This window comes from Carcharhinus amblyrhynchos, chromosome 16, assembly GCF_965287045.1.
Source record: "Carcharhinus amblyrhynchos chromosome 16, sCarAmb.v2.hapA, whole genome shotgun sequence".
NCBI lineage: Eukaryota > Metazoa > Chordata > Chondrichthyes > Carcharhiniformes > Carcharhinidae > Carcharhinus > Carcharhinus amblyrhynchos.
This window is the reverse complement of record NC_137339.1, coordinates 67,525,460-67,540,813: the sequence shown is the minus strand read 5'-3', so window position 1 is coordinate 67,540,813 and position 15,354 is coordinate 67,525,460. Positions and strand designations below refer to the sequence as shown.

Below are 15,354 nucleotides of genomic sequence, written 5' to 3'. Positions count from 1 at the left end.
CTTCCCCAGGGATCTGTTGCAGCAAACAAAGCAGTCTCAAGTATATGCCACCTCCACAGCCAACAGCAAACTCACCATCTCCTTGAATGGTACGTCGTATGCGCCAATCAATGACTCACGTCATTTAAGATTGCACCTTGACAACATTCAGTGGAGGGATCAGAGATTTCATTTAGCCACTGTAGAAGCTATTGTTTGGCTCAGTCATTACTGCACACATTTTTAAAAACTGGTGTGCCTTCCTCCTCCCATAGATGTGCCAGCTACAAGCATCTCCAGGGAAGAGGAGACAGCATCTCACTCATTCTTGGAAGCAACCATCAGCACAAAAAATAACACATTGGTGGGAATAAGGTTTTTGATTCCATGGTCACTGAACAGTGCGTGGGTACATTACACTTGCATACAGCAGATTTCGGAGGCAGAGAGCTCCTGTGGTGGCAGCAGCGGGAGGACTGCTGAAGACCAGGACCATGATAAGCCTGAGGCAGATAACTAACTCCTGGAGTCATCCATCAGGCATCCCATGCTGGATGTCCAATGTGTACACATGGAGATCTGGCAGAGATCGATGCAAATCTGCATGTCATGGCTTCTGCCACAGATGAGTTCATGCATTTATTCTGAGCACCGAGTGCACAGCCTCCTCCACTGACATATGGTGACTTTCATGGACAGGCAGATTTAGGAAGAGCATCAGGGTTTCCAGGGGTTGTGCCCAGACCAGCAACCCAACACACCAGTTGTGATCTCAGGAGGTCATGGCCAGTGTGACTTGGATGAGGCAAACCGTCTCAGCTTGATGTCCTTCCATCACTGATGAACAGGGTGGTCCAAATGCACCTCTTACTAGCAGACCAGCTGTCTGCTGTCTCTGATCTCCTCCTCGGCGCTCAGGATTCGTGCACTTGTTACTCTGTCCCTCTTCCAGTGAATGCTGCATCTGGTGTTGCCATCATTACTGAGGCATGCCTAACCATGACACTTGATACACCATCCCAGGCAGAGCCTTCTCAGGCTTCCCTGCCCAGAGAACAACCACCATAGTCATCAAGGCTACCAGGACAGCAGTGAGCAGACTGCCTCTAATGTCACTGCCAGCGAGGCAAGTGACACAAGCATGCAGTACGCACAAACATAGTTTAAGGCATCTTGAGCACAACAGGGTCTTGTCATGGATGACACTGTTTGCATTAAATATTTTGAAATTTCTCTATGGTGTGGCAGAACGGGTTTTCTTTTTTGGTGCACTGAAAATGACGTAGCCATTGATTTTGCTTTCGTGGGCTGAGCTGACTTGATGCTTGCAATGGGTGCCAGATGCAGCACAGGCATGTAATTGTTTTGCTGAGTCTGCAGCCAGAGTTTGGGTTTGGTCTAGCATATCATGATTGTTTGTAAAGGAGACATTGCCATTGGCATAATGTACCAATGCCTTGGAGGCTTAGCTGAAGGATCACAAGATCACGGCACTCCTGCCTCCCAGAAGATTCTTCTCGTCTGCCTTCAGATTCATCGCAGGGTTATCCTCTAAGGCCTTCGGAGCTGTTTCACTTTTCTCACACTCCAGTGCGTCCCCTTTTAGCAAAGCCAGAATGTGCAGAGTGCAGCACGCTATGACCATTAATGAAGGATGCTGCAGTGCTCCCCGACAGATCCAGGCATCTAAACTATCTTTAGCAGTCCGACATCCTCTCCAACATTTCTCTTGTGTAGGCATGATCGGTGCTGGAATGGAATCATGCATGATCTTTTCAAAGGATAGTCTTTGTCACCTAGGAGCCATCCATCCAATCATACAAGCACAATGAACAGCCTTAGTACCTGTTTTTAATCACAAGATATACGGTCATGTGAACTGCCAGGATAATAGCAAAGATTGGATCATCTGTGTCCTGTGGTCACAGACAATCTGCAGGTTCATTGAGTGAAAGCTGTTTTATTTCCCAATGCTTCTGGCACACCTACTGGTGCCATGATAGCCAAATGAGTGCAATCTAAGGCACCCTGAATGCAGAGGAACACAGCTAACACCACAAAGCCTCTGGCTCTCTGTCTGGCTGGTTTCTATTATCTGGTAAGATATGCCTGAAGATTGGTGGGGGGGTGGATTTTCCCAAACCCCCTGCCACAATGGGTTGTGGACCATGCAAAGGTCTGTTGACCTCAGGAGGGATTCCCCATTTTTGGGGTGAGCGTGGTTGGAAAATCCCACGCATTGTGTCAGTGACAAGATTGACACAACTGTATGCAACTGATTGAGACATGCCACACAAGATCCTTCATGGGCCCCTGGAAAGATCAGAGGAGATCTTGAAGGCCACTGTGACATTCATGAACACTGGTTCGGGTGCCCAACAACACAGTTGGAGATGATTTCTGGCCCAATCATCTGGAGGTGGAGCCTCCTTTGGCACTGGATCTCGGACTCTGGGAGAAGTCAGAGTGCTGTCTGCTGTCTCTAACCACAGGAAAATAGAGTCTCCTGCAGACCCTATCGTCTTGAACTCTGTGCAAGCCCTGCATCCATTAATTCTCAAAGGTCCCTCCCTGGAATGTTGCTCATGCTTAGCTGGGCTCCTCTCCCTCCTGCCCCTCTCATCCTCTTCAGAACATATTCCACCACCTTATTATGATGTTCCCACATTAAGATGAGACACACAATAAAGTGTGCCTTGCAATTAAGGGTGTATTGTGCTGCAATTCTCAGACAGAGCTATCAGAGAAAATGAAGTCCTCAAATGAAACTAGGCAGGTAGAAATGTGACAGCAATCAAAAGGAAATCTGGTAGAACTCTGAACAAAGCAAACGCGCACATAAAGTCAAAGTTCTTGTGCTCCAGTGATCTTTGAACCAACACTCGGATACCAATTTTCTAAAAATGTGTTACCCACTTGCCTCTTCAGCCTGTACAGCGGGAAAACAATTGAACAGGCAACGTAAAATCATGGTCAATAGGCTTTTCAATGGCTTTGAATTGTCGTTTGGCAGGATCCCAATCTCCCACATGCACCCACTGACCTCAGTATTGCATGAATTCACAATCACACTGGGATGCCTGCCCAACAGCAATACATGCAATTTTATGCACATTTGGGTTGAGCGAGTGCCCAACCTCAGAGCTTAAAGTACAGGCCCATGTATTAATATAACTGTACCAACCTTTTGTTTTCTTGGAATATTTTCATAAGTCGCTGCTGAATTCTCACCAATTTCAGCAGAGGGGCCTATCAGAATACAACATAATGAATCAGCCACAACATATGATCATAGAATCATACAAAGACACAACGCAAAAGGAAATCTTTCAGTTCATCAGTGTCTAAAAAGAAACCTCTGCACCTCCCAGCTGTATTTTTTGAGAATTAAATTGCACCTTTATCAATATTTACTGATCTGCTGAGGTGGTAACATTTTCTCATAATTTCCCCAGTCACAATATTTTGAGTTTTGAATTTCCATTATCTTCCATTATCTTTTATGCCCTAAGAATAATAAACCCATCAACTCCAGTCTCTCCACGGAACTGATATCATACTTCTCTGGTACTATTCCAATAAATCTTCAGTACGCTCTTTTCAAGGTTGTAACATTATTCATAAATCAATGAACCATTCTAGGTTATGGAATCATAGAATCATTAGATCCCTACATGACAGAAGGAGGTCATTCGGCTATCAAGTCTGCAATGACTCCACAACATCATTTTACTCAGGCCCATTCCTAATTCTATTCACATAATCACGCATTTATCCTGCTAATCCCCCTAACCTACATATTTTTGGACACTAACAGGTAATTTATCATGGTCAGACTACCCAAACTGCACATCTTTGGACTGTGGGAGGAAACCAGAGAGGCAATCCACGCTCTCACGGGGTAACTTCGTACGGGCAATCACCCAGAAATGGAATTGAACCCGGGTCTCTCTCGCTGTGAGGCAGTAGTGCGAACCACTGTGCCACCCCAAATGCCAGTAGAGTTAGAACAGTTGCCTCATGTTCTAAGAAATTGCAGTTTATCTGTCTTACTCTTGTTTCTACTTTTTAATTCGATTCTATGCTTGCTAATTTCAAGGTTTCTGGAGTTGTCAGATTAATTTTATGAAATAATTGGGCAGTCTTAATCAAGGAATGCAAAATAGATCAAACTACCGACAAGATTTTGACTTTGTGTGATTATGTATAATGAACGATAGTGAATCATAATCCTGTTTTACATTTTTAAAGATAAATAAGGAGAGATACGAAATGGGCCCCTAATTCACTTTCATCTGTTTTACATTCAGACACATATCTGTGACAGTATAGGCTTTAACAGTGTCTTTTGATTTGGAATTAATTTCAATAAGCACATATCAGACAGATTTTTGAAACATTATATTTGCACTTCGATGTAGATAACATGGAAATGCTGGTGTCTCACTCACTGTTCACAGTTGGAGTAATGTATGTAGCATATTGCCCTTCTGTTGGATCTTTCATCCTAAACAAACATGCAACATAACAAAATGTAATCATTTCAGGAGGATACTGTTATGGTCTACAATTATGATCTGCAACAGAGGTTTGTTAATGTCTTATTATTAGTGAAAAGTGTTTTACTAACTGGAAGGAAGAAATTTAAGATATACTAGGCAATATCCACAATTTACTATTTCATAGGACATGACTGTCGCTGGCTAGTATTAGTGTTCATCCTCAATTGCCCTGGTGGTGATTAATCACCTGTCTGAACCGCTTCGATTCATGGGGGGGGATCTTTCAGGTCAAACCAAGTAGACAAACTCAAATTACATTAGGGCTTCTATTCATGGTGTGTAGTTGTTTGGGAGGGAGTTCAAGGACATTGACCCATTAAGAATAAAGTAACATCAGTCAAGACCAAATAGATTCAGGTTGGGACGGAGCAAACAAATTAATTGTAAATTGGAGATATTTAGATTGCCAGTGCAAAGCCATACATTTCTCTCCTTATTTTACTACTCATAATTTATATTACAACAAATAGCAAATATTAAAATTGGGACCCAATGGGGAAGCAGAGGTAAGCTAAAAGATTCACAGTATTGCGATTGGAGTATTTGGGAAATGCAACACGAAGTTGCTGCGTCAGTAACAGTAGAGGAATGTTAAAATACTTGGATAAGGAGCTTAGTAAGGAATATTTTTATCAATCCAAATTGTAGTCCAATAATATTATAATTATATACATTTGAACTGCGATACATAGAAATAGATACATTTGAAACAACTTTTCACATACTTTTCAATTCACTTACCCAAGGACATAACTATGAAAGGTGCTATAGCATCCAAATACAGTATTTACCAGCATGCTTTCCTTTTGATCAACCATGCACTTATCCCGCTGACTGATCCCAGAATAAGAAGAACAGCAATCACTATGCCTGCAATGACACTGCTGCTTAATTTGATGGAGCTAAGTTGATCTGAAAATGCAATTAAAACAAGTACTGAAACTTATATTAAATTCCAGAAACAATTGCACTTCAGTAACAACGTACACATATTTAAGATTCTATTGTCCAAAGTGCTATGGATCTATTTATTGAAATTTATGATCAGATGTATGTCTAATGTTATATTCATTGTCTTTCAGATTGCATTATGGAAATCTTAATAGCAATTGGGCTGTCGGCAACGGTGGTGGAAGCGGATTCAATAGGGTCTTTTAAGAGACTTTTAGATAAGTACATGGAACTTAGTAAGATAGAGGGTCATAGGTAAGCCTAATAATCTCTAAGGTAGGGACCTGTTTGGCACAACTTTGTGGGCCGAAGAGCCTGTATTGTGCTGTAGTTTTTCTATGTTTCTAATTCTATTTTTACTAAGTTCCAAAGAACAGTATAGACAAACATTAGGCAAATAAAGCACATTATTGTTTCAATGTTGTTCAAAATATATTGGTGAAATATACAGTGAAGTATTTACTTACCTTGTACAGTTACCTGTATGGTAGTATTTTTGCCTTTCTCTGTTATGTTGTTATTCACATGGCAAGTATAATTCCCATCAGCATTCAAGCTTATTGATTTAATGTTATATGTTTGTCCTCTCTTGAACAGCCTACTCCCATTGTACCATTCATATGTTGCAGGGGGTACTGAGAGGGCAGCACAATTTATTATAAGACTTTCCCCAGTTCTACCTGAACTGGTCACCATTGCAGATGTCAGAGCAGCTTTTGCGAAGGTCAACCCATGGGAAGCACTGGCCCGGATGGGATACCCAGACAAGCACTCAGATCTTGCGTGGATCAGCTGGCAAGGAGATTTGTAGACATCTTCAACCTCTCTTTACTACAATCTGAGATCCCTATCAGCTTCAAGAAAATGACCATCATCCCAGTACCAAAGAAAAGCCAAGCAGTGTGTCTTAATGACTATTGTCCAGTGGCTCTGACATCCACCATTATGAAGAGCTTCAAAAGGCTAGTCCTGGCACAAATCAATATTTATCAACATGGACTGCCTGGATCCATGACAGTTTGCCTACCACTGCAGCAGGTCCACAGCAGATGCCATATCCCTGGCCCTGGACTCAACCCTGAAACACCTAGATGACAAAGACATCTTTGTCATACTCCTATTTATTGACTACAGCTCAGCCTTCAACACCAGTATTCCTAAAAAACTCATTTCCAAACTCCATGGTCTGGCCTTGACTCCTCACTCTGTGACTGGATCCTGAATTTCCTAACCCATAGACCACAATCAGTAGGGATAGGCAACAACATCTCCTCCACAATCATCCTCAACTTGATGCCCCACAAGGCTGTGTTCTCAGCCTCCTGCTACACTCTTTATACACCACTGACTGTGTGGCCAAATTCCCCTTCAACTCAATTTTCAAATTTGCTCACGACACCATTGTAGTGGGTTGGATCTTGAACAATGACAGGACAGAGTGCGGGAATGAGATAGAGAATCTGGTGAACTGGTGCAACAGCAATAATCTTTCCCTCAATGTCAACAAAACAAAGGAGATTGTCATCGACTTCAAGAAGTGTGGTGGAGAGCATGACTCTGTCCACATAAACAGGGATGAAGTAGAAAGGGTCGACACCTTCAAGTTTTTAGATGCCCAGATCACCAACAACCTGTCCTGGTTCCCCCATGTTGACACTATAAGAAAGCCCACCAACTTTTCACTACAGCCACTACTTTCTCAGAAGACTAAGGAAATTTGGCATGTCAGCTACAACTCTCACCAACCTTTACAGAAAACATTCTTTCTGGTTATATCACAGCTTGGTATGGTTCCTGCTCTGCCCAAGACCGCAAGAAACTACAAAAGCCCAATCCATCATGCAAACCAACATCCCATCCATTGACTCTGTCTGCACTTCCCGTTGCCTCGGCAAAGCAGCCAGCAAAATTAAGAACCCCATGCACCCTCTTCCACCTTCTTCTGCTGGGAAGAAGTTACAAAAGTCTGAGGTCACGTACCAACCGATTCAAGTACAGATTTTTCCCTACTGCCATCAGACTTTTGAATGGACCTACCTTGCATTAAGTTGATCTTTCTCTACATCCTAGCTTTAACACTACATTCTGTACTCTCTCATTTCCTCCTCTATGAATGGTATGTTTTGTCTGTATAGCACGCAAGAAACATACTAATTCATGTGACAATAATAAATCAAATCAAACATACAAACACCTTTGTCCAGCATGAATCTAATTTCCAGGTACAGAAACATTAAATTAAATCCATTTAAAATTATACCTTACTTCTAATGTTTACCAATACACATATAAATCTCTTAAAACTACTTTTGTTTTCCTAACTAACACTTGTGAAATCATTGGACAGCACTCACCTTGTTCCAATCTTATCCATCCAATTGATGCAAAAAAGGCAACAACTTCACTTCCCATTGCTGCATCATTATTGCTGCTTTACAAAAAATTATACCCTCCTATTGCCTACATGTTTCCCCTTGGCAATTTCTCCCTCCCAACTTTCTCATCTATATGCTATCTCAGACACATCATTCAAAAACACAGGGCTATATTTTATGGGGTACAGTATCCCCACATTCCTAAATTAAGAAATTGGAGGGAAAGGAGGGGAAGCTGCCCCCCACCACTCTGATACCTAGCCAGAAAGCATTTCATTCTTGGAGAAGTGCTAATTTCTTTAAACTGATTTTTTGACCCTATTGGCACCAACCTCCATGAGCTGCAGGACAATCAAATCAACTTTCCAGTTCCACCACTGACACCAGAAGCTTTGGCTGCTGTTGTGATTGCATAGCATCCTCAATGCCAAACAGCCAGGGTGAGTGAAAGGTAAGTTCTGGGGAGAGAGAACCTGGGTTGGACAGGCCAGAAGAGGTAGATAAACAGGGAAATGAAATATCTTGCTATCCTTCCAATGGGTTCCAATGATTAGCCTGATCAGAAATCTTGTAAAAAGGCTCCAGTTCACCTTCCAAAGTTGATGCAGAAATAGGTTACATTAAACTTACCTTGAGATAATGGTTATCCTGATCAGATTATTTCTCCCTCATATGGCTCAAAGTTGTAATGGCCCAAAGACATGGATACCAGATACTAATCACTTTCAGGGCTCAACTTATCTGGGCTGGCAAGGTATGTTAAAAATTTGACCACTGGTTAAGCAAGTTCTTTCCCACTGCCACTACATCGTGGGCACCTGAGCTGTATTTTCCATGAACAGAATGTTGTCTTGGCTCAAAATAATGTTTTACCAATCAAGCAATTGAGCAACATGGTGTATGAATTTCAATGCTGATGTGCTGACAGATAATTAGGCCATAGAACTTACTGATTGGCTTATTAAGTCTAACAGCATATTCCATTGGTTGCAAAGAGGCAAAGCACAGATCACACTCAGCAAGGCTGTGCTTGCAAAACCAAATCAAAACTTCAACAGTTGCATTTGTTCAATAGCTACAATTTTTTAAAAGTAATTAGGCAAGTTTCTAACATGGCTCTAACACTTGCTAGAAGTGCCATACATTCAGAAACAGGCGCAGTTTTGTCAAGCAAAAAGAATATGTTCAAGCGTTGATCTAATTTTGAATTATCTGGTACTTTGATGAATCCAGCATCTTGGTGCGTCAAGGCTTCAATGTTGTTTTCTGCATGGCAACTCCTCGGCCAATAATAATTGATTCAACCAATCAGCGCCCTTTTCTGCTGTCGTAAGTAATTTTCTCCTATAATTGCTGTGATCACTTGAAACTTAATATTATTGCCTATGCCTTGATGGGTGCATGTCTCCCTTTTCTGTGATATTCACATAAATAGAGAACCATTATGTGACTGCATCATGTATTGTCTTCTGCCATCAAACATAATTTCTACACAATAATATCCATTCAAATTTGGTTTGAAGATGAGAACTAAAACAGCAACTTACTTCAGTGATATTTGAAGCTGCAACTTAACGTCAAGATTATTGTTCAAAATTAAAAATAAACATAATGAAATACACCTCAGAAAACAACACTGGTATCTTGAAGCATCATAAGCCAATATAGCCAAACTGAAAATTAAATATAATTTGACATGCAAGAGTACATTTTAACCTGGAATTGTGCAACTGCAGCTAAAATAGCTGATTTTACTGCTGGGATTCTTTTGCCCGTGATTCACTTAACTCTGCACATATTCTTGCATGCTGAGTTTCTGTGGACCACCAACTAAACCCATATGACCTTTTCCTGCAAAGTGGGAGTAGCTCTAACAAAACAAATCCTATTCCACAAACTGGATGATTTTCCTGTTCTTCCAGCGGAATCTTCTGATCCCACTACTGCCCCCCCACCAGTGGGTTTCTTGGTGTCAACTAAACCTATCAATCAAAGACTGCATGTCTGGAAACGCTGCCCTTAGAAGGAGAATTTTACAAGGTTTAACTTCCTCTTTTCTAACTGCAATATTAACAAAGCACTCAAGATGCATTCAACCGCGAAGGGAAATGAAAACAAACAAGACTTTTTGTTAGTGGGGAATGTGCTCACTTCAGCCAGCCTAATAAGGTTGGCTTGCCAGAGTATGTCCCAATTCATGGTTAAATCAGGGAGCCTCATGCTCCCTATTTAAAGCAGGTGTGTCAGTCTCCCAGTCTGCATTCTGCAGGGAGCAACTGGAGAGCTGGCTGTGTACAGATGAATGGTGTAAATAAAGTAACTTGGTGGCAGGACTTTCACCTCCATGACGTAACCCATGGGTTACAGGGAAGTGGCCCATACCTAAAAAAAATTAAAAAGATGCGGACATCAGATGCTAACCTTTCAATCTTAAAAGGCTATTTCCACAGTGAGACTGACCATTCAAGCACTTAAAAGGAATTTCACAGCAGTTGTGGATGATGAGAGAAAGAAAACAGATCCTCAGAGTAATCCTGACAAGCCATTTCCAACAGAACACTTTAATGAAGGCTTTTAACACATGGTCCAATGTTTACTGTAGAATGGAGTACTGCGGTGATTTTGAAGGCATCGAAGTTTCCAAGAAGCATGGATATCAAAATAACCAGAGCACTTTAAAGGTTTTAGAGAACAGAAATAGTAATGAATATCTTACCCTTGAATGGTGTCTGAATTCACCATCCTGAAATTGAAAAAAACCTTTCCCAAGGATCCAAGGACAGGTGCAGCTGCTAGACCACCATCCTGGTATAGAGTGTTGAGGTCAAGCCCTTCCAGCCTGAGCCAACCCAACCCTCAGGTCCTTTGAGGGACCCTCGATCTGCAGCCGGGCAGCAGCAGAGAGCAACATGGACACTTAATTACCTGCCCTTCTCAAAGTACACGGCACCAGGTCAGGGTTTTGCTGTCAGGGAGCAGAGCAAGGGTATCTGAGGTGGCCCTGAAAGGGGAAGGCGGAGGGTGAAGTGATTTCATCTGGGAGTGTCTCTCTTGTCGGGACAGTTGAGGTCTCTGGCTATGGGTTGAATCAGGTGCTTCTCTTGTTGGTAGGAGTGACCATGTCTAGTGTGGGGAAGAGTGGGGCCTATCAGTCAACACGCAGATCTGGGCTGCAAAGCCAGGCTGGTCAGCATGATTCCTCAGATGCATAAATTTAAATAGTTCAGATGGGAGAATCCCATCTGAGCAGTACTGCTATCACTAGTGGGAAACACACCAGATTTCCTGCTGGCAGGAGTACTTAAAATGCAAACAGGACAATTGTGCATGGAGTTTTGGCTGTGCGCTAAATTGTCCATTCTCACTGGCAGCGGAGGCAGGGCGAACAAGATTGGAGAATCCTACTCTTAATCTTTTTTGTTTTAAAAAGCGCATATTATCATAGATCATCCAAACACCTTTAAACTTATCTACCAAAACGTATCCAACTCCAGCTTATAGTTTTCCAACTCATCACAACTCTTTGGAGGACCCTCATAAAAGTGAATGATCATGAAAGTGAATAATCAACCATGATCATATTGAATGGCTGAATAGCCTACTCCAACACCAATGTTCTATGTTTCCATGTTTCTAACACCGGTGCAGTTATAATGTAAATTCAGACCGACCAAAGATAATGGAATAAGATGGTGGAGTGAGAGATTCCCTGGAATTGCAGTGCAGTTGACTCTTTGCTCAGTTGGACTCGATGGTGACAGTTTGATCTATCAGTGCACGGGGGTGACACAGTTGGTGGCACCGCTGCCTCACAGCTCCAGCGACCCAGGCTTGATTCCCGGCTTGGGTGATTGCTTCTGAGCAGTTTCCCCAGTGTGTGCGTGTGCGTTTCCTCTGGATGCTCTGGCTTCTTCCCACAGTCATGATGTGGGTATGCCGGCGTTGGACTGGCGTAAACACAGTTAAAACCTGGTGTTGTCAGACTTTTTACTGTGTTCTTCCCACAGTCCAAAGGCAAGTTGGTTAGGTGCACGGGCCATGCTAAATTCTCCCTCCGCCTGAGTGTGGGGACAAGGTATTTTCACAGTAGTTTCGTTGCAGTGGCAATTAAACCTACCTGTGGCACTAATAAATAAACTTTAAATTAGTGTGGTGGACTATAATTCTGCAGCAACCTTCTTCGGACTGCAACTGCTGCAATTCTGGCTGTGATTTCTATTTAAAACAAACTTTCTTCCAACAATTCCTCCAAACGACCCCGAAGCACCACCTATGCATCCCCCCGCCTCCCGGTGATCCAATACTCATCATCCTGGCTGGCATCATCCCTCATGTGCAGAGCACAAAGACTTGTCACTTACCAAGGACATTCAGAGTGATGGTTGCTGCTGCTTGACTGCCGGTTTCTGGCAGCATTTTAACAGTGTAATCCCCTCTGTCCGAAACTGTCACTGACTTCAGCAGGAGCGATCCGTTAGAAGGGAAGAACTCAGTCCGATTTATGTAACCACCACCTTTAATAGAAGTTTCACGGATCCACCGAGCGATAGTTGCATCCTTGAATTCCCAGTTCCCACTCTGCACCGCAGCTGACGGCTTCACTGAGAAAAAAGCGCTTTCTCCTTCGGTCACATTAATCTGCCTGTTTTCTACCTGGATGGTGAAACTCTGGGGCTCCGCTGGGGAAAGAAAATCCCATTGAGAGAAGCGGTCAAACTCAACACAACACAGACTTTTCTAAATGATAATAATAACATCTCCAGATTTCCTTACTGTGTAGTTTCCCCAATTACTAAAGCAAATGATGTGAGAAAGTGATCCTCACCCACAGATATCAATAAACAAACAGCTAGGGCAGTCAGTGTCTCCATTCTGAGAACCGTGCCAGTCCCTGTTACACTCGCTGACTGATCCACTCTTCCTGGTGCACAGAGCAGATCAGTTCACTTATTTACTACAACCTCAATGCTGATTGGACTGCTCACATCACTGGTAACATTTTTGAAGTGAGATTACCCGTATTTTCAGATGCAGGCTGGCGTTCCGTGGCTGATCCACTCTTTCTGATCAGATCGCTCATTCACCAAGGCCGCAATGAGCGAGTGCTGTTTACCTGAGGGGAACTTGTGCAATTGGAGCTGTTAGATACCAATCTGTCGTTTTTAGTAAAATTTCCGTCTGGCCCTTTTCTTTTTGTGTTCGATCTCTTTTCCAGAGCCACAGGCTCGAAATATTTATCCCAAAATAAGAACTGTCTGACCCGCAGACAGTTGCATCCATGCTGAGGCTCCGGCTGAGCTTCAATGTTAACGTTTTTAATCGCAATAAGGCCTCTCCACCAGCCGCCCTCCCCCACCCGCCACCCCCCCCCGTAATCTCTGTCAGTTTCCTTTACCCTCTGAGATCACTGCTTCCTCCCTCCCCGCCTCCTCGCCCAGAACATGCCGGCACATGCCGGATTTTAATCCCACTCCATTGCCAGTCTGTAATCAGTTTCCTCCGGCCTGGACTCCAGAATTTCCCATCCTAAACATCTCCTAAGAATCGGTTGGATCGAACAAGAGTATTTCGCATTGGCAACCTTTTTGGCTAAGTCAGACCAAGCCCACGAAGGGGTATAATATCTTATCTTCATAGAATCCCTACAGTGCAGAGGAGGCAATTCGGCCCATCGAAAATACATTGACAACAGTCCCACTCATCGCCGTAACCCCACATATTTACAGTTAACCCTCTAATAGCAAGGGGCAATTTAGCATTGGCCAATCCACCTAATCTGTACATTTTTGGACTGCGGGAGGAAACACACGCAGACATAGGGAGACACAAGGCTGGAATTGAACCCGTTTGACTGGCACTGTGAGGTAGTCGTGCTAACCACTGTGCCACGCCTCTGTTTTGTCAGCTTGAATCTTGTGGGGACCGTGAACTGGACACAATTTGATTTTTTTAGCAAGAGATAAACTTTGATTTGCTCTGTCCACTCTGAGTTTTGACTTTGTAACTTTAAGGATGGAGTAGGTTTTTAAGTGAAGAGAAATTTGGCCTTCTGCTCAGATCAAGCCCAAGATGTGGTGCAATGCCTTATCCGCTTGGATATTGTTTCTCTTTCTTGTGGGGACCTGGAGTTGGATTCAATTGGAATTTGAATTTGGTTCTTGGAGCAAGCAAGGATTGGCTCCGGGTCTGCCCAGTCCATTCTCAGCAGTGGCTCTATAACTTTAAAAATGGAGTAAAAAATGTTTAAAAAATTAAGAGAACTTGACCCTGCAGTTGGAGCTCAGCATAGATAAATGTGGTTGTGTGGCAGTGGGTGTCTCCACTGCAGGACAGACTTCCTGTTTGAGTCCCTGTCACAATGTGTCAGAGCTGACAGCAAACTGGACACCATACCTACAGTCCTGATGGAAGCAGTAAAAAGATGTCAAGTTGCACAACATCTTCAGCAATCCTGCACATGGAGCGCAGCGTAGACCACATGGTCGCAGCCAGATTGGTGTGTCTGCTTCAGGATTGATTTCCTGTTGGGATTTACTGCTGGGATTCTTTTGTCCAAGATTCACTTAACTCTGCACGTATTCTTGCATGCTGAGTTTCTGTGGACCACCAACTAAACCCACATGACCTTTTCCTGCAAAATGGGAGTAGCTCTAACAAAACAAATCATATTCCACAAACTGGATGATTCTCCTGTTCTTCCCGCCAGTGAAATCTTCTGATCCCACTACTGCCAAACCCCATCCCCCATCCCCAACAGCGGGTTTCCTGGTGTCAACTAAACCTATCAATCAAAGGCTGCATATCTAGAAGCACTGCCCTTAGAGCATTTTACAAGGTTTATCTTCCCCTTTTCTAACTGCAATATTAACAAAGCACTCAAGATGCATTGAACTGCGAAGGGAAATGAAAACAAACAAGACTTTTTGTTAGTGGGGAATGTGCTCACTTCAGCCAGCCTAAAAAGGTTGGGCTCGCCAGAGTATGTCTTAATTGATGGTTAAATCAGGGAGCCTCATGCTCCCTATTTAAAGCAGGTGTGTCATTCTCCCAGTCTGCATTCTGCAGGGAGCAACTGGAGAGTTGGCTGTGTACAGATGTATGGTGTAAATAAAGCAACTTGGTGGCAGGACTTCCGCCTCCATGAAGTTATTACAGGGAAGTAACCCATACCTAAAAAATTGACTTCAAAAGATGCGGACATCAGATGCTAACCTTTCAATCTTAAAAGGCTATTTCCACAGTGAGACTGACCAGTCAAGCGCTTCAAAGGAATTTCACAGCAGTTGTGGATGATGAGAGAAAGAAAACAGATCTTCAAAATAATCCTGACAAGCCATTTCCAACAGAACACTTTAATGAAGGCTTTTAACAAATGGGCCATTGTCTACTGTAGAATGGAGTACTGCGGTGATTTTGAAGGCATCGAAGTTTCCAAGGAGCAGGGATATCAAAGTAACCCGAGCACTTCAAAGGTTTTAGAGAACAGA

The 15,354-nt window shown here is 43.0% G+C and overlaps 1 protein-coding gene across 1 annotated transcript in view; it reads right to left on the bottom strand.

The window, feature by feature from the left end:
* Positions 1–15,354, bottom strand: part of LOC145353708 (uncharacterized) — an 88,899-nt gene that overhangs the window by 60,211 nt on the left and 13,334 nt on the right. Inside the window, exons 5-8 of the mRNA XM_080204476.1 lie at positions 12,229–12,546; positions 5,333–5,453; positions 4,431–4,486; positions 3,164–3,228 (exon numbers count right to left, since the gene is read on the bottom strand). Of these exons, the coding sequence (XP_080060602.1) occupies positions 3,164–3,228; positions 4,431–4,486; positions 5,333–5,453; positions 12,229–12,546 (560 nt within the window). The remainder of the gene's footprint in view (positions 1–3,163; positions 3,229–4,430; positions 4,487–5,332; positions 5,454–12,228; positions 12,547–15,354) is intronic.